Source organism: Panthera pardus, unplaced genomic scaffold (genome assembly GCF_024362965.1).
Source record: "Panthera pardus isolate Hobbes unplaced genomic scaffold, ASM2436296v1 HiC_scaffold_13, whole genome shotgun sequence".
In the NCBI taxonomy this organism is placed as follows: domain Eukaryota; kingdom Metazoa; phylum Chordata; class Mammalia; order Carnivora; family Felidae; genus Panthera; species Panthera pardus.
The window spans coordinates 162,417,892-162,437,260 of NW_026526688.1; the positions used below are offsets into that span (position 1 = coordinate 162,417,892).

The following is a 19,369-nucleotide window of genomic DNA, read 5'->3' on the forward strand; positions in this document are numbered from 1 at the left end:
CAATTGGCTGCTACTATTTAGAATCAAAAGTAAGACTCACTCTGATCTTGTCCCTTTTTTCTAGTTCCTAGCTCCTGTTTCAGCTTGGGCCTCTCTTCATACAATACACTCCAGCTATACAACACTGTGTGTATTTCCAGAGAATGTGTTGTATGGTTTCATGTCTCTATACCTTTGTCCATGCAGCCTCTGCTTGGGACTGCCAGGAATGCTCCTCCCTATCCTGTCCACCTGGTGAACACCTGGTTTTCTTTGCAGACAACTCAAAACTCATGTCTTATATGCAACTTCTTCTGACCACTTCCTTTTTTCCTTAATGCAATCAAAATTATTTTTCCTCTTTTGTAACTCTTATCCATTAAAAAAAAATTGCTTCTGTAACTGTATTGCATTTGCTTTCTTTACATGTGGGGGTCTTTTTATTTCAGATTCTTTTGAAGGCAAGGCTGTGCCTTATTTCTATTTATATGATCAATGCTTAACACAGTGTCTCAAATATTGTACGTGTCCATTAAAAGTTCATTGACTATATCATTTATTATATGGATATGATTGAACATTTATTGATCATTTAATCAACATTTATTAAAAACATGTTATTTTCTTGCGTTGGATATACCAGGCCTTTAAGTGTATAATGTTGTAGGAAAACAAGATTGTTAAAAGTTACGTCATGATATGGAAAATATTTAGCAGAGGTGAAAATTCTTCATGGATCAAGGAATTTATTTCATTAACCATTGTGCCTTTGTTGCCTAGGTCAGTGATTATACCTAGTAAGTGCTTAACAAATAGTGATTGAATTGAACTGAACTTGTGTAACATTCTGGGCTCAATCTATTGACTTAATTGTGCATGCATACACTGTTCTAGGCAGGGATTAGCTGGGGAGAAATTGAGAAATCATGAAGGATTTGTGCCATTACAAGGAGTCTGGCTGTATCCTATAGGCAACTGGGCCAGACTTGGTAGGACCAGCTTAGTTCATTAGGAAGAAAACTGAATTGGAGGGAAAAGAGATATAAAACTGGGAAATGATGGGGGATCATCGCTAGTGTCCAGTAGAGTGGTGACGGTGGATTAAGCCGGTGATGCCAAGGATGGATGGGCCGAAGGGGCTGGATTCTAGGATTTTTGAAGCAAATCCAGATTTAGTGCCAATGAAATGAGGGAAAGAAGATGGAGAAAGTGAAAACGAGACCAGTAGGTTTCTTATGAGGCTTGAGCGCTATAATGTATGTGACAGCAATCTATTAACTACAAAAATTACACATCACTTGGTTGTTTTCATTTTCTATTGGCGGCTCTGAGTTTAGATGAGCAAACCTGCTTTTAGAGACGTGTAGAGGATCCAAGGAAAATGCCAAATTTCGGATTCGCTTTTATTATCCCAGAGATTTCTCAAGACGCAGGGAAAGGTAACCTGAGCCCAGAGGGAGAGGAGAAGAAAACAGTTTAGTGAGGCCCAGCCCTTCCGAATCACCCAGGAGCCACACAGCCCTGCCCTCTTCTCCCCAGCCCCCACCGTCCTTCCGCAAGTTCTCCGCGCCAGCCAATCACGCTCCGCTACATCATCAATGTGCGCGGACACTGGACAAGTCAGAGGCAGCACCACGTGTACTGTGTTGACTGTCAAAGCCTTCAGGAGCCCAATTCCCGGAAGCTGTGAGTTCTGAAAGAAGTTCCTGCACTCGAGCGCCCGGAGTCTGCGAGCCCCCAACCATGAGCGCCCCGGGCGTGCTGTCCTTTACCCAGCAAGGCTGGGAGCAGGTGCTGGCCAAAGTGAAACGGGCTTTGGTCTACCTGGACGCCGCCTGCGCCGAGAGCCTGCACTGGGGCTGCGGATCCACGCGGCTTCTGGAGGCGGTGGGAGGTCCTGAGTGTCACCTGCGGGAGTTCGAGCCCGCCGCAGTTGGTGGTGGAGCCAAGCAGCCTAAGGCGGTGTTTGTGTTGAGCTGCCTGCTGAAAGGCCGGACCGTGGAGACCCTACGGGATATCATCTGTCGCAGTCACTTCCAGTACTGTGTGGTGGTCACAGCCGTGAACCACGCTGTCCACCTCACCGCTAATCACGTGCCGGCGGCTGCAGCGGCCGAGCTGGAAGGGCAGCAGCCGGTGTTCGAGCAACTGGAGGAGAAGCTGTGTGAGTGGATGGGCAATATGAACTACACCGCCGAGGTGCTGCACGTCCCGTTGTTGCTCGCCCCTGTGGCTCCCCACCTTGCCTTGACTCCAGCCTTTGCTTCCCTTTTTCCACTGCTCCCCCAGGATGTGCATCTCCTTAACAGTGCCCGACCGGACAAGAGGAGACTAGGAAGCCTGAGTGAGGTGGATGCCACGGCCCTGACCCCTGAGCTGTTTCTGCAGATCAGGTGCCTGGTGTCAGGCCTCAGTTCTCTGTGTGAGCATTTGGGGGTGCGGGAGGAGTGTTTTGCCGTAGGTTCCCTCAGTCGGATCATCGCTGCAGATCTGGCTAATTATGCCCCTGCCAAGAACAGGAGGAAGACTGCCACAGGCAGGGCATCAGTGGTCTTTGTGGACAGAACTCTGGATCTCACGGGTAAGTGGGGTTGCTGTGGGTCTTCCTAACCACTCTCCAAAGTTTTGGGACTTTCACTGATTCGGTATATGCTTTATTGACCTCTTACTATATGTCAAGTTGAGGATACAAAGATCAACTAGATGGGTACAGCTCCTGATCCTACAGAGTTTGTCATCTAGAGGGGAATACACACAAGCAAATTAGCAATTACAGTAGTCAATTTGTTAAACGCTGTAACGGGTAAATACATCTTTAACATGCACTGCTTTGTTAAACGCAACTACATCTAGCTAAAGATACTGGGGACATGGAATTATGCTGACATGGAGGAGAACTGTACACCTGGGAACTTTTTAGAAATGTGCAGATGCCAGTATTCACAGTAATGCTTCATAAGACGGCTCTAATTTGTGGGAGAGATGTTGACAGATGAACCAGTGCAAGAGAAACTGTACAATACATGAAATTATCACAGTTTAGTTTTAGGTCTCTTTAAATGAGTGGTAATAAACACTTAAATATCTTGAGATTAAATGCAATTGTATTTAATTGAATATCTTGAGATTAAATGCAATTGTATTTAATTGAATATCTTGAGATTAAATACAGTTGAGACCAACCACAATTGTAGAAAATATTTTCAAATGTTCATTGATTGATTCTTAGCTCTCATTCTATTGAAGATTCGATTGTATTTAATTGGATATCTTGAGATTAAATACAGTTGAGACTAACCACAATTGTAGAAAATATTTTCAAATGTTCATTGATTCTTAGCTCTCATTCTATTGAAGATTTGGTAGGTCATCTCAAATTTTAATAATGTATCAATCATTTATATGTGTAGAGAACAAATGTAACCCTTAAAATAGATGAAGAGAAAACACTTTCTGATAGTGACATGTGCATATTTTCAAAGGTCAACTTTATGATTCTCTAATTAGGTAGATGTAATGTTACTAGTAGTATACTCTGGCCACACCCAAATTCAGGGAGAATGATCAGGAAACTGACCTTGGCAAGCATTCTTCTGAGTAGATCGGAAAAACAGTGGAATGAAGTTGTAAAAACCACAATAGCTGTATTTGAGTCTTTGACCTTGTAAGATTAATTTTCAGATCATAAAATAGAAAGTAGCTAAATGAGAATACTGAGATGTCAGCTTAATTATGTGACCAGAAAAAACAGGTGTCTAGTCTGTCAGTGCGATTTAAGTATAACTGTAACCGCCCAGAACTCTTACAAGGATTAAAAAGCACCTGAGGAGTTTATGTTTGTTGAATTTTTGAGCGTGTGGTGTATACTGTTTATACTTCTATTTCCTTACGCCCCAAATAGGACAGATTGTTTCACGATGAACTGTCATATAGTTTTGTGCCCCTCCCCCACTGTTCTGACTTCAGTTAGGCAAACTTTAGTGTCCTGGCTGTCCAGCATCATAGCGACAGTTCTGTTAAGTCTTAGGCATCTCTTTCTTGTATATGACTCTTGAAAATATAAGCCATCAGAAAACTTCCATGCATTCCCATCACCAAATGTGGCACATCTGCACCCACATATTTTTCTTTCTTTACTTTGTATTAAAAAGAGAGGTACCGTCTCTGCTGCTATCTAATGACAACTTCTTCACCTTTGCAGACTAGGTCCTTTCCCTTTTCACTTCTCTCAAAGATTTACCTCTGTTACGTACCCTCCCCTATTCCTAGATCATCATTAAAAAAAATCTTTTCTACTGGATTTTTCCGGTCAACTTCTCTCAAAGATTTACCTCTGTTACGTACCCTCCCCTATTCCTAGATCATCATTAAAAAAAAATCTTTTCTACTGGATTTTTCCGGTCAACGTACAAACAGAATGTAGCATCTTTTTTCTCAGCCCCTCATGGTCCTCCAACTTGTTTTATTTCTTGCTCCATTTTACAGCAAACTTGAAAGAGTTGTCTGTACTTGCTGTCTCTACAATCATCTGCTCCAATTTTCCCTTGAGTCCCCTTCAGTTAGGCTCCTTCCCCTCTAATTGCTCCCCCCCCCCCCCCAGTACTTCCCAGCAATTTCAAATCTCCATCAAGATCACTAATGGCCTCCATACTGCCAAATCCAATGTTCAATTATCAGGATTCATTTTACTCTCTCTCAAAGCAGCATTTGACACAGCGGAGTAGAGGACGCAGAGAGTTAAAAATATAAAAAAATATTAAGACATACAAAAGATACACGGATAATATAGTTTATTGTGTAATCCCCATGAATATGGAAATCTGACATGCCATTTGCTTGCTGACCATCTTCCCACAGCCTTCCATCACACCCTCTGTCAAATCCAAATTCTTTACCATTGTTTTCAAGGCCATTACAAGACCTGCCTGCGCATACCTCTCCTACCTCCTCTCTCATTGATCTCCCTTCACACATTAGTCTCCCACCTCACTGGCTACCTGGCCATCCCTCAACATGCCAAGTATGTCCCAGCCTCAGGGCCTTTGAAGTTAGTTCTTCTGCAGCTCAGCTTGGAATGTTCTTCCTTCACGTATCTACGTGGCTTTCTTGTTGACTTTTTGGAATCTCTGCTCAGATTTCTGCTTCTCAGGCAAGGCTTCCCTGACCACCTTTTTCTAGCTACTCTGTAACCCTAATTGGGATTAGTTTGTTCTTGTGGTCCTAGTAATTTATAAATTAACGTCTTTTTATTTTTATTTTTAATTTTTTTAAATGTTTATTTATTTTTGACAGAGAAAGAGAGACTGTGCATGAGTGGGGGAGGGGCAGAGAGACAGGGGTAGACACAGAATCCGAAGCAGGCTCCAGGCTCTGAGCTGTCAGCACAGAGCCTGATGCGAGGCTCGAATTCACAGACCGCGAGATGATGACCTGAGCCAAAGTCGGACGCTTAACCGACTGAGCCACCCAGGCGCCCCCAAATTAGTCTTTTTAATGGATACCTTTTCAATAATCACTCAAATTGTCTTCCGGATGAACAGATTAATGATTGATTTGTATCAAAGATGTTTCAACATACTCTTATGACCTCCTGTTGGAAATATTCCAGACTGATTTTCAGTTGGTACGTAGCTGTGTTGTCAAACCTGTTTTTTAAACATTAAAATTCTGTACTAGTGAGGAGAGAGAAATCCTCTACTTTTTGGGACTGCAAGTCCCCCACTACTGTTGCCCAGTAGAGAAGAGTGATAGGACCTAGGAGAGTGTGGGAGTGTTGGTGTGGAGACAGCTGGTCCCCCAGAGCTGCTGAGGGTACTGAGACAGTGAGGGGTGGTGGCAGTGATGGCTGTGGGAATGCAACACTTGCCCTCCTCCAAGGTGGTCCCAGACTGAATGGGGTGGTAGGTGGATGGTATTGGTGGCATTATTGTTAGCATGGATGCTCTCTGTCGTTGGTCCAGTCTCTATGGTGTCCAGGAACATACCTGATCACCATGCTCAAATTTTTTCCTGATCTGTCTGGGATGTAACAAGAATAAGGACCTGGGAGTCATGACAATACATTTAATGGAGAAGCTATTACAAGAGTTTGGTGTGGATTCTTACATCAGATTGTGACTTAGATTGGTGCTTTGTTTATCCAGTAATATCTGCAGCATATAAAAGATTACACCAGGGACACCTGGGTGGCTCAGTCGGTTAGGTGTCTGACTTTGGCTCAGGTCATGATCTCGCAGTTTGATGAGTTCAAGCCCCACGTTGGGTTCTGTGCTGACAGCTCAGGGCCTGGAGCCTGCTTCGGATTCCATGTCTCCCTCTCTCTGCCCCTACCCCACTCACGCTCTCTCTCTGTCTCAAAAATAAGTGAACATTAAAAACATTTTTTTTTAAAAGATGATACCAACAATTTCTAAAAATCAAAAGATGATTGGAAATTGTTGGAATGAGTTGAATACTTTGAGTTTCAATTTAAATTACTTGACAGCAGTTTTAATATAGGGATCAAAAGGAAATACATTTTTCAGGGTTTGATTTAGGTGTTAATTTTCATGTACATGTATTTTTTATTAGTTGTTTAATATTTTGGATAACATCCTTGACAATTTACCATTAGAAAATTTATATGCTTATATACCTTCTTAGAATAAATTAGCACTACCAAAAATAACCTCCAATAATTCATAAATACCTGTCATTCTTAACATCTTGCTTACAGTACAGATAAATTTCTTTCTCATCTCTTGTCATCACCTTTGTGGAGAGTAATACTAATTTGCCTAATAGTTGGTATAAACATTTATTGAAGGCCTACTACGTGCCGGTTATTTTTCCAGGTATAGGGAAACAGTGATAAACAAGATAGACAATTTCCTTACTCTCCTGAAGTAGTTAATAAACTCTCCACTGTAGAAACACTGAAATGCAGTAGAAATACAGAAAATTTGTTGTAATTATTTGAGAAGCAAATGGCTGCTGATGTCTGTTTGCTATGATTTTGGCTTACTTTTGCCATGTCTAGACCACCCGGAAGCCTGGGTCCCTGCAGAGTGTGTCAGGCATGTTTGCACAGGGCATCTAAGTACAACATTCTATGGACTGTTCTGGCTTCCAGTTTGTTTCAAAGGAGAATTAAAAAGGTGGATGTGATTTATGAATCCCTAAAAGGTTTGAGTCTGTTTCCTTTCCATTCTTTTGTGGTTCTTAAGACTGACTAGAGTGCTTTGCTGATAATCTTCAAGTTCAAAATTGAAAGACAGGAGGTGGCAGTAAATCTGGGATTTACATTTCCTCTCCTGGTTGAATTCTTCTAAATTTTAGTTTCATGTAAACTTTTAAAATACATCCATTCGATTAAAGATTTACTTCCAATTCAAAGCGTGGCTCTTATTCCTGGGATTATGATACACTGATGCATTTATATTTGTTTTAAGATGTATATATTATTGGGGCACCTGGGTGGCTCAGTCGGTTAAGCGGCCGACTTCGGCTCACGTCACGATCTCGCGGTCCGTGAGTTCGAGCCCCGCGTTGGGCTCTGTGCTGACAGCTCAGAGCCTGGAGCCTGTTTCAGATTCTGTGTCTCCCTCTCTCTCTGCCCCTCCCCTGTTCATGCTCTATCTCTCTCTGTCTCAAAAATAAATAAACATTAAAAAAAAAATTAAAAAAAAAAAGATGTATATATTATTTGTTAAAGTATTGAAATTTGAGACTGTTAACAGCTAACATTTGAGAGCATATTACTTTTCTCACCACTCTGCATATCTCAGCTCCTTTGATTTTCACAATAGTTGTTTGAGGTATTATAATTATCCCCACTTTGCAAATGAGGAAACAGAGAACTTGAGGAGTCATGTAACTTGCCCAAGATCACACAGTTAGTAAGTGGCAGTCAGGATTTGAACCTTGACAGTTAACTGCAGAGCCTGTGCTCATAACCCATCTCATATTCGTTACTACAGAGAAAAGTTTGGAAACTCTTGTGCTAGATAGTAGAGATGCTGCTGAGAGGGTATCCAGCTAGCAGCTTCAGAGACTGAACACAGTTGTTGGGCTCCGATCCTGCCATCGTGTTCAGAAAAGCGATTTATTCTTTCTTCCCCCAATCTGATTTCCCACAAAATACAAAATAATTGGCGAATATTTTAGAGTTCAGAGGATATGGTTTAAAATAAAACACAAGTGTGAGGTATGATTGAGAAGACTTAGAAGACTGATGATGTTGCTGGTGTTAAATGCACCTCAGTATAATAACGTCAAGTTCTGGCTTAAGTGGCTTAGTTGCTGTTTGCTCTTCATTGACCTTTGAGGGTTTTCTCATTTGTGAACAGGGTAAAATGGTGACCTTGAAGTGCTGTTGGAAGGATATGAAATCATTCATTCAATATATAACTAATATAGTGGGTAAGATTAAAAAGTGATAGGATTTCCATTTTGCATAGCATAGCTGGAGAAGGCCTTTCTGAGGATGTGACATTTGAGCAGAGATGGAAAGAAGAGGAGAAGCAAGCTGTGTGGCTGTCTTGTTGTAGAACATAAAGACCCACTGGCAGGTGCAAAGGATCTGAGGTGGGAATATGTTTGACATGTTTGAAGAACAGTAGGAGGTCAGTGTGGATCCCTTCAGCTTGTCCTGCAAACACGGAAGGCTTGTGGTAGGAGATGAAGTTGGAGAGATCGGCAGAAGGAATGCACCGTAGGGCAGAGTAAGGACTTAGTGTAAAAGCCAAAGTATGATAGGAGAATTGGGGAGTTTCGAACTACGATGTGACATGATCAGACTTATGTCATACGGGATCATAAACGGAAGGAGTGAGGGGATTGAGGTAGAGCCTCAATATAAGGCTGCTGCTACTGCTCCCTAGGTTGTATAATAGGCATGAGTGGTTAGGTAGGGTGGTCTTAGCTCTGCCTCTTCCTAGTCGTAGGTCCTTGGGCAAGTGCCCAACTTCTAGGTCTCAGTTTCCTGATCTGTAAAATGAAGATACCCACTCAGGGTCATTGAGAGGGTAAAATAAGTTAACACATCTATCTCCTAAAACAGTGCCTGGTATATATTGGGCAGTGGAAAATGTTTCTTACTTTTAATAATTAATGATATGCATTTAAAATGACTTAAGTTTTATTACTTCAAATATGTGTTTTCTCCCTAAGGCTAAGAACATGAATACAAGAATGAGTTGTCACACATGTAACCCAGAAGAATTCTCTTACCTGACCTCTCACCTGCTACTAAAGGACATGAGAGTTGGTAAGAGCTAGCCATTTGTCAGGAGCTGCATTCTGTCATACCTAGAGAAAAAAACAAAAAGCAGAATAAGTGAGGGGCTCCTGGGTGGCTCAGTCAGTTAAGCGTCCGACTTTGGCTCAGGTCATGATCTCGCGGTTCATGAGTTCGAGCCCCGCATTGGGCTCCGTTCTCACAGCTTGGAGCCTGGAGCCTGCTTTGGATTCTGTGTCTCCCTCTCTCTCTGCTCCTCCCCTTCTTGCACTCTGTCTCTGTCTCTCTCTCAAAAATAAATAAACGTTAAAAAAAAAAAGCAGAATAAGTGAGATTTCTATGATGATTCTGCCACATCGCTACAATTTTGGTCACTTAGCAAAGTGTAAAGAATGGTATGGATGATACCTGTTCATTTCATAAATGCTTGTTTAGCAATTTTTATGTGCAGCTTCTGTGCTAGGTGATAGTGACATAAAGCCTCACTACTCAGTATGTCCTGGGGACTTAAAGCCTTAGCTTAACTGAAGCTAATTAAATATGCAGAATCTCAGGCCTCAGCCCACACTTATGAATCAGAATCTGTATTTTAACAGGATCTTTAGGTGATTTGAAAGTGCAGTAAAGTTTGAGAAGTGCTAATGGAAAGATCAGTCAAAGCTATTGTCCATGAGAGACTGAGAACCAAATGAAAATGCCCAAAGCTCAGCAAGTTTAGAGTGAATGACATGTGCCTTCATAAGGTTTAGGTACAAAATTCTCCTTTAAGGGGTCACAATTTCTAGGTCAGTGGTTCTCAATCTGGTTTCACCTTCGAACCACCCCAGAAAGTCTGATTTTTAAAAATGGGTCTTTATAAGAGACTCTTAAAAACAGAATAAACTGAGGGTTGATGGGGGGTGGGAGGGAGGGGAGGGTGAGTGAGGGGTATTGAGGAGAGCACCTGTTGGGATGAGCCCTGGGTGTTGTATGGAAACCAATTTGACAATAAATTTCATATTTAAAAAAAATAAAAATGGGTCTGGTGGGCAGGCTAGAATCAGAATTCTTTTAAAAGCTCCCCACATGTGCAAAGACATAAGAAGGGGCATAGGTTGTTCTGGGAATCCTTTTTGGATCATTTTTTATTAGGGCTTAAGGTGCATGAAGGTTGGGATGAATGAAGGAGTGGTAAAAGATGAGAAAGGGTGATGGGGATAATGAGGAAGGAGGTTAGGGCCATTTTCCAAAAGCCTTAAATTTAATGCTCAGTGAGGAGTCGTAAGAAATTTTTAGGCAGGCAAAGTACAGGCACACATTTCCTGTTGAATGAGTTTTCTGGTGGACATTGTCGGGGATGGATCTATTGATTCCAAAGTGGGAACTGAGAGGTGAGTCAGACTCTGATGGGGTGAGTTTTTTGTTGCTGTTGTTTTGCTTGCTTTTTTTCTAGTCCAGTTTATTAAAGCATAGTTTACATATAGTAATATTCATCAGTTTTAGTGTGTAGTGTTGTCAACAACAGACAGTCGTGAAACCAACACCCGCAATCAAGACATTTTGGAGATTGATCAGAAGACCATTATAACATCTTAGGTGAGAAATGATGTGACTTTAAACTGAGTCAATAATGGAAAGAATGAAGAAAGGAGTCATTAAGTATTTAAATGAGAGAATTATCAGCGTGGTGGCTGATATAATGGAGAGGATTAAGAGAAGATATGCCAAGTTTTCTAGCCTGGGCAGTTGCAGAATCCATTCACTGCGATAGGGAAGGTAGGAGAGGATTCAAGTTAGGGGCAGTATAATGAATGTTATGTGATTCTCTTATCCAAGATTTCTGTGTGGGGGAAGGTATTTATTGAATAAACTTGTATATATACTGCCTTATGATTATCCTACCCCCAACCCCTTCCCCTGCAAAATCCTACCTGATAGTATGGAATCCTTGAGTGGGCTTTTGACGGGTATGCAGTATCTAATACACACCCTTTGTACTCGATTTGACTGATGTAAGACGGCCATAGGTAGTGTTAAAAAACAGTGGTGCCAGTAATACTTGTAATAGTAGTATTAGAGATCTGATAACCTAACACCACTTTCCCCATCCAGATTGTGAGTCAACTGAATATGGGATAAGAAGTTGCCAGATGGAGGTGAAAATACTTGTTTTATTATGGATACAGTAAACATTAAGGAATGCGGCTTCTTATGTCTATGGACAAGTGACTTCCTAATACTGAATCCCAGAATTGAAAGGTTTACCCACACAACAGCAGGACTGAACCAGAGCGAGTCTTTTTCCTTCTTCCCAAGGGCAGAGCCCATCCTAGGAGTAGCAAGTAGAACAGAACCGGAGAGTCCAGGGGAAAAGTGATTGACTAAAGGACGTAAAGCAATTTTGGGAGTCTTACGCGAATTGTTGTCCTTCTACGTAGAAGGGAACGTTAGGAGTAATACATATATTGTTCTTACAAGACAGAACTATAATAAAATACTGAAACATCTCAAAATAATGAAAGAGAGTCACAGATTCTTGAGAAGGAATGATGGGCAATCAGCAAGGAAGTGAGTCTTTGAATATACTAATTCAAAGCGTCCAGTAACTCTATCTCAACCCAAAGGGACAATATGCACAACCTCAAAATATTCTGTTTGTGAGTATGTTAGAAAATGCTATTCTTGCATTTCTATCTTTTTAGCCTCAGTACAGTGTGACTAAGCTCTTGTGAGGGCTCGTATATGTATGTGTATGTGTATATGTATATGTATACGTATATATATTTTATTTTAATTCCAGTATCATTAACATACAGTGTAAATGAGGACGTCTAAATTCTTGCTTCTCACTTTATTCTGTTTGAGTAGAGGCGAGTGAAGATGTTACCTGCCTTATGATAATGATACTAGCATATACATTCACATATGATCCACAGAATAATGCAGGATTGGTATTTTTCTGGTGCTGTTATCTAAACGAGTTTAGCCCTTGAAGCAATTGACTTAACATAGGATTTCAAGTCTTGAGGTTTGAAGATATTTAGGTGTCAGTTGGACCAACTCTGAGTTTATAGCTTGGTAAGATAGTACCACATTTATGGAAGTTGCCTCAGATTACACAGGGAACTAGTGGACTGTGGGACCACTAGAACCCATGCCACCAATTTCTTTTTCCTACACGCACCCTGGAAAAGATGGCATTGGGAAATAAAACACTCTGTGGCTATACTAGACCACATTGCCGTTGGCCAAAATAACTGGGTTCTGGTTGATTTCCATTCTTCAGCTTTTCAAATCATATTTTTAAATTTCTGTAATAGGGGCGCCTGGGTGGCGCAGTCGGTTAAGCGTCCGACTTCAGCCAGGTCACGATCTCGCGGTCTGTGAGTTCGAGCCCCGCGTCGGGCTCTGGGCTGATGGCTCGGAGCCTGGAGCCTGTTTCCGATTCTGTGTCTCCCTCTCTCTCTGCCCCTCCCCCGTTCATGCTATGTCTCTCTCTGTCCCAAAAATAAATAAAAAACGTTGAAAAAAAAAATAAAAAAAAAAATAAATTTCTGTAATAAAGGAAAAATTAAGTTCTCTGAAAATTTAACTGTGATACAAGTCTTTCCATTTTATTCATTTCATAAAAGAAGAATCTGAAGTTATTGTGACATTGAGAGGCCCTGAATTCTTAGTCTTTTTTGGGTCATATAAGTAGCACTAGTTAAATGTAAAAAATGAATCTTGAACCAGAGAACTGAAGCCAGAGATGGAAGAAATTGTATTCAGAAGAGCAGGACAATTGCTTGAAAGCCCATACCTGCTTTATCTGTCATTATCAAGTATGCTAGATATACATATCCTTTTGACTAAATCTAAGAAGCTGAGTGATTATGTCTGTGTAAATTTAACATTTTATTAATTCTCTGATATAATAGTAGAAACAGTAACTGATAGAATGTAAATTATTTTTCCGGTTAGGTAAGTCTCATGTGCTCCTTCTAGAAAATATTAGGAAAAAATGATGTTTAGGTACAGTTTATATCAACCAAAATATCCTACTATCCAAAGATAACCTTGTTAAAATGTTGGGGTGTGCGTGTGTGCGTGTGTGTGTGTGTGTGTGTGTAACAACATATTTTTTATTCTTTTTACAATAGGAACATATATTCACCATGGGAAGTTTAGAGGCTATAATTAGAAGAAAATAAAAATCATAATTTGAGAACTGCTTCAATATATATACCATAATTGTAAAAAAAATTCTATTCTATTCCTTTACTTTTTCTTATTTTTAAATGTTTTATCTATTTATTTTGAGAGAGAGAGAGAGAGAGAGCATACAAGTGGGGAAGAGGCAGAGAGAAAGGGAGAGAGAGAATCCCAAGCAGTCTAGGTGTTATCATCCCAGGCCCAATTTGGGACCTGATCTCACAAACCAAACCATGAGATCATGCCCTGAGCCAAAATCAAGAGTCAGATGCTTAACCCATTGAGCCACCCAGGCATCCCTCCCTCCTTTGAATGTTTAAGATGTTAAGACATAATAATTTTAAGCGTATGAATGATACTTTGGCTCTGTAGAAATAACTATCAGGTTTAAAACTTGAGGAAAAATAAGTATGTTGTATTGTGACTTCTCATATTTGGAGAGTTTCAAGAGGGATGGATTAGTTAACAATTTGCAGAGGGTTTAATGTAAAACTTAACAAAGACCCCTGAGTTTGGCGTAGGGGAGGAGTGAGAAGCAGCCAGACTGTAGAGGCTTAAGAAATTGGGGAAGAATGGCAGCATATGTATACCACTTGTGCGTGCCATGTGTCAACAAATAGCAGTTGAAAAATAAGAATAGCTTGGTGCAGGGTTCAGATTTGGGGCACCAAGTTCAAAGAAATACTATTTTAATGATGAGTGGATATTTTCAAAAATTTTTAGTGAGTGATGAGGGAACTAGTGGAGAGAGAAATTCATGATGCTATGAGGTAATCCTAGTATCTCCATTCCAGACTTAAAGATATAATTCACTTAATGACCTCTGACCCCCATTTGGATCTCAGGACATTTATACTCACTAGGCATTCATTCAGCAAGAATTTATTATTAAAAAAATTTTTTTTTAATGTTTATTCATTTTTTTTTTAGAGAGAGACAGAGTGTGAGTGTGGGAGGGGCAGACAGAGAGGGAGACCCTGAATCTGAAGCAGGCTCCAGGCTCTGAGTTGTCAGCACAGAACCCGATGTGGGGCTTGAACCCATGAACTGTGAGATCATGACCTGAGCCAAAGTCGGACGCTTAACCGACTGAGTCACCCAGGTGGCCCTCAGCAAGAATTAAGTGAGCAGCTTGTAAGTCTGAGTGCTAAGGGGACAACCATAAACCTAGATGGCATAAATAAGATATGGTTCCTTCTAAGCCTAATAAATGAATATTCTACAGATGGTACAAGACCTCTTTCCTCTTTACCATTAGAAGTCACCTTAGAAGCACTCATGTTGGCTCTGTCTTAAGTCATTTTTATGGACCTGTTTTTGTTGTTGTTTTTGTTGTTAATAGTGTGGTTTTGGTGGTTTCTGCCTCTTGAGTTTGAATTCTTGCTCTGTATCTTGCAAGTTACATATTCCTGAGCAAGTTACTTAAGCTAAATCTTCTACTCTGTACATGAGCATAATACCCATCTATTAGAGTTATTGTAAGAATTAAGTGGATAATAAATGTATGGTATGAAACCTAATACCTGGTTCATCACAGGCTCTCAGTAAATATTAGCTATTGTGATGAAGATGGTGGTAATGGTGACGAGGATTCCTTGGATTCTTGATTTGTTGTTTTCTACCTAGTTCTGTCCAATTAATGTGATGTGGCAAGAAGAACAGATAGAGGTAGAGACAGAGAGACATTAGGAAACAAGAAGTTGACTGATTTAGAACGGGTGGGATCAAAACAAGACTTGCCAAGTCCTACCCCTTGTTGGAAGGAGGTCACCCAACGAATGATGGCTTTTGGAAAGATAACTTGGTTTCATGGAAAAAATATTACACTGTCTCATTAGTCTTGAATTTCAATTTGAGGTCCTCAGTTATTTGTTATTGAGAGTTAATGGATGTGAAGTACCTAGAACCGTGTGTTGTACGCAGAAAGCACTTTACAAATGCTTGTATCATTACAAACTGTTATCATTCATTCATTTAGTTTTCCCGTGATCTAAGAAATATTTAGCGAGAGCCTGCTAGCTGCCAAGTTGCCTGCTAGACATGCTGGGTACAGGGTGAACTAGATAAAGAGTTGCCATTATGAAGATAAGGTTCTAGCAGAGGGGAGAGTTGCTATTCTTGGTCAGGTCTCTAAGCCCTCTGCGTTGTGAAGTTTTCATCAGTAACATAAAGTTTGGCTCTAAAATCTTACAATAGTATCATCCAATGACACTATTTTCTTGGCTGAATATATGCTGATTATTTATTTATATATTAAATACCTATTGATACCTACTGTATATCGGCACTGTGCTAGCTGCTAGGAATATAGTAGTAGCCAGAGAAGACACAGTGCCTGCCCTCATGGAGCCTTAAGTCCAAAACACAAGGCATGGGTTGACTAGGTAATTGTGAGCTTAATTAGTCTTATGGAGGGCAAAATGCTAGGCTTGTGATTTATGTGACAGAAAGCATATATATGTATGTATGTATATATATGTGTGCGTGTGTGTGTGTGTGTTATTCTTGATGGAAGGGCCATTATAGAGCATTAATACAGCTTTTTTTGAGTTTTGTGAGTTTATGTTCTCCATTTTGTGAGTTTATATTTTTGTGAGTTTATATTTTGTTGTCTGCTTAAACAGGAGCAACTGGACATCATGGAGACAACTTGGTAGAGAAGATCATTTCAGTGCTTCCCCAGCTCCCGGGCCACACCAACGATGTGATGGTTAACATGGTAGAGCTTACGGCACTCCAGAATGAAGACAAGAGTCAGAGTATGGTTGCGCCAGGCTGTCTTGCACAACCCAAGTAAGATAAACAGGGATTGTTGTTTGTTTGTTTGTTTGTTTGTTTGTTTTCCCTCATCCTTCTCTCTCTTCCCCTTTCTTTTTCGCTGAGACCAACTGTTTTTGTAGGAAGGAAACAATGAAGAATTGGACTGGTTGAAAAACTCATAGCAGATAGCCTTGAGAAAAAAGCATTTTTTCCTCTAACCTTGAAATAACCATATCCATTAAACAACACTAAGGCAAAAACTATGGAGGTATCATTTACAGAGGTGTCATTTGGATATAACTGAAGTTTGTTCTGAGGATAGGTTAAGTGAATCAATTTGTACATCTCCATTCCACAGGCAGTTTCACTTGGAAATGAGTCCAGCCTTACTCAATTTCTTTTTCCCAGTGGACTTTTTCACAGGACTCGATAATAGCCCACAAAGCTGTGAAACGGCGCCATGTTTACGCATGTCAACAATATGCTCTCGGACATCAATGACAGAAGTTTCTACTCCTGTGTATGTTTTTCACATGCTGAGAGAAATCAGTAATAGAAGATGGTGTACTTTATGTTATGCAGCGTTTCAAAAACAAAAAAAACCATTTCTCTAGAAACATGACAATCAAAGGATAACAGTAGTTTTACCTCCTCTACTTTGACCTTCAATAATTCCTATGAGAAAAAAAAAAAGGTACTAGAAGGTGAAAAAGTGTCTGCGAATCTGTTTCCCTTATTTCTCTGTTTTTAATATTTTTAAAAAAGAGGATCTTGTGCATTATTGTTTGAAATCTTAACAGTAACAGATACATTTGGAATTTCCTATCATATCTGGAATTAATTTTCAGCTCCTGAAGTTTTCAGCTTTTTTTTTTTTTTTTAGATAATTAATAACATTTATTGGATGCCTGGTGTGTATAGGCCAGTGTGGGAAAAAACAGAAAGTTCTATACCCTGCCTTTTTGTATACTTAAAAAACATAGGCCACATGCCTGCTTTGGCAGTGCGTATACTAACACGTAAGCCTGTGGGCTTGCAGCTATATAAATCCAGAAGAAATTGTGATTGGAAATGTTTTTAGCTGGTCATAGGGCCTATTCAAAAGTTGCTCATTAAGAACTTACTATGAGCCTTGTCTGAAGTAAGTAATAGGAATAACATAAAATAACATAAAATATCATCCTTGCCTTTAGGGGATACGTTCCTTGTTGGGGTAGTCATTTTTTTTTTTTAATTTTTTTTTTTTACGTTTATTTATTTTTGAGATAGAGAGAGACAGCATGAACGGGGGAGGGGCAGAGAGAGAGGGAGACACAGAATCGGAAGCAGGCTCCAGGCTCTGAGCCATCAGCCCAGAGCCTGACGCGGGGCTCAAACTCGCGGACCGCGAGATCGTGACCTGAGCTGAAGTCGGACGCTCAACCAACTGAGCCACCCAGGCGCCCCGTTGGGGTAGTCATTTTTACACACAGGCTCAATTAAAAAAAAAAAAACAATAGAAATTATGTGAACTCAAGACTCAGGTGTCTGTTACAGATTGTAAATACTACCAAGTATTGGTTCCACACGGTCTTTGTAGATCCATGTGGACCTTGTGGAAGTGGTTTAGTTTGACTTAATTATGTCTTGAAGAATTTAGAGAAAGAGAAGGGCTAACGTGAGCATAGGTTCAGGAACGACAACGGTCAGGGCCTGATGTGGGTGTGAGGAAGGCAGACAGTGTCAGCGGACCACCAGTGCCATCAGCATTAATATTTTCCAGGACTTACCATGCGCCAAGTGCACTTCTGGGTATTTTGGGAAGTCATTTAGCTTTTATAATAACCTAGTGAGGTCGGTGTTGTTATTTCCCCATTTTACAAGTAAGGAAATAGAGGCAAAGAGACCTTGAGTAACATCATTAGCAGGAGGTGGAGCTAGAATTTTGAGCCCAGAATGTTTGGCTTCAGAGCCACAGTCTTGACATCTGGGCTGCCTATGCAGGGGCCAGAGAGGAGCTAGGCTCACGAGTAGATTTAAAGAGACAGAAAAAAAATCAAGTTACTTGATGATTTAATTTGGAGAGTCCTATTCATTCAACATAGCAGTTACACTAAGAATATAATCCATTTTGGCTAATTTGAGCAGAAAAGGAGTTGCAGGGGGTCTAGAACTTGGAAAAAGCCTCTTCAGTGCCTTGACATCAGAGAGACTGACCTTTAACTGTTTTGTCATGAGTCATTCTGTTTAAGATTCAGATTCCAAGGGAAAAGGTGAGATTGACCTCCCTTGGACCTTGTGCCCACCCCTTGCTCAGCGTGGGACTGGGAGCGGTTCACACTGGCTGAGAATTATGCCAACATTGTATGTGGCACGGTGGAAGGGTCGTTCTTCAAAGGAAAATGGAAACATTTATCGAAAGAAGGGGAAAGGGCTATAGGCTAGCAGAAGCAGTAGATGCCATTGAATATTAATAGCACACACTTATATGGGACTTCCTGGGTAACAGGCATTGTTCTGATCCCTTTATATGTAGCGACTGTCTAATTCTCACAGCCTCTCTGGAGGTGGGTTCTACTACCATCCCCTTTTACAGATTAGGAACATCCTAGGGTGACACACGCAGTTAGAAGTGGTGGGGACTATATTGGAACCCCAGCAGTCCAGCTCTGAAGTCAGTGCTTGCCATTACCCTGTGCTGCCTCCACAGAAGCCTAAAATAACTACAAAAAGATCAAGTGAGCAGCCCAGAGAAGTTTGCGAGGAAAGAGAAGAGGCGAATCCATCATTAATGAGCAGGAAGAAATCAAATTTCTGACAAGTGTCATAGGACAAACGTAAGAATCTCTTAGATCTGAAAGTTATGTTGTGATTACGGACAATTTATTTACCCTTGACTCCTCGGCACTCATTCTATCTCAAGCTTAGTCCAAGGCTTAGACCAAACCAGTCTTAGAACCCCATTTCCCTTGCTGAGAAATGGGGAGGTGGCAAGAGAGAAAGTCTTCTTAGGGCTTCTCGGTCAGGTTTCTTTGCTTCTGATAAGAGACTCAAGAAAGAGACATGCTTTCCCCTCCTCCTCCCACTCCTCCCCCAACTCCTAGGACTCTGATGTAAGTCCTGAAACTGTTGAGGCATTCTGCTGACAACCTGAAGTTGACGCTAACACGTGGAAGGTGGCGTGACCCCAATGTTGCCGAGAAAAGCAGGGATGGGATGCCGTGTCTGGACTTCATATTATGTAGGAGAGTGTACTTCCTT

At 40.8% G+C, this 19,369-nt stretch overlaps 1 protein-coding gene across 4 annotated transcripts in view; it reads left to right on the forward strand.

Moving 5' to 3' along the window:
- The first annotated feature begins 1,575 nt into the window (after window positions 1-1,575).
- Window positions 1,576-19,369, forward strand: part of SCFD2 (sec1 family domain containing 2) — a 400,714-nt gene continuing 382,920 nt past the window's right edge. For 2 of the 4 annotated variants that reach the window (XM_019469986.2, XM_053901589.1), the window contains exons 1-2: window positions 1,576-2,560; window positions 15,994-16,162. In XM_019469986.2, the coding sequence (XP_019325531.2) occupies window positions 1,723-2,560; window positions 15,994-16,162 (1,007 nt within the window). In that variant the 5' untranslated portion in view covers window positions 1,576-1,722. The remainder of the gene's footprint in view (window positions 2,561-15,993; window positions 16,163-19,369) is intronic. The other 2 variants (XM_019469978.2, XM_019469971.2) reach the window with 2 other exon arrangements.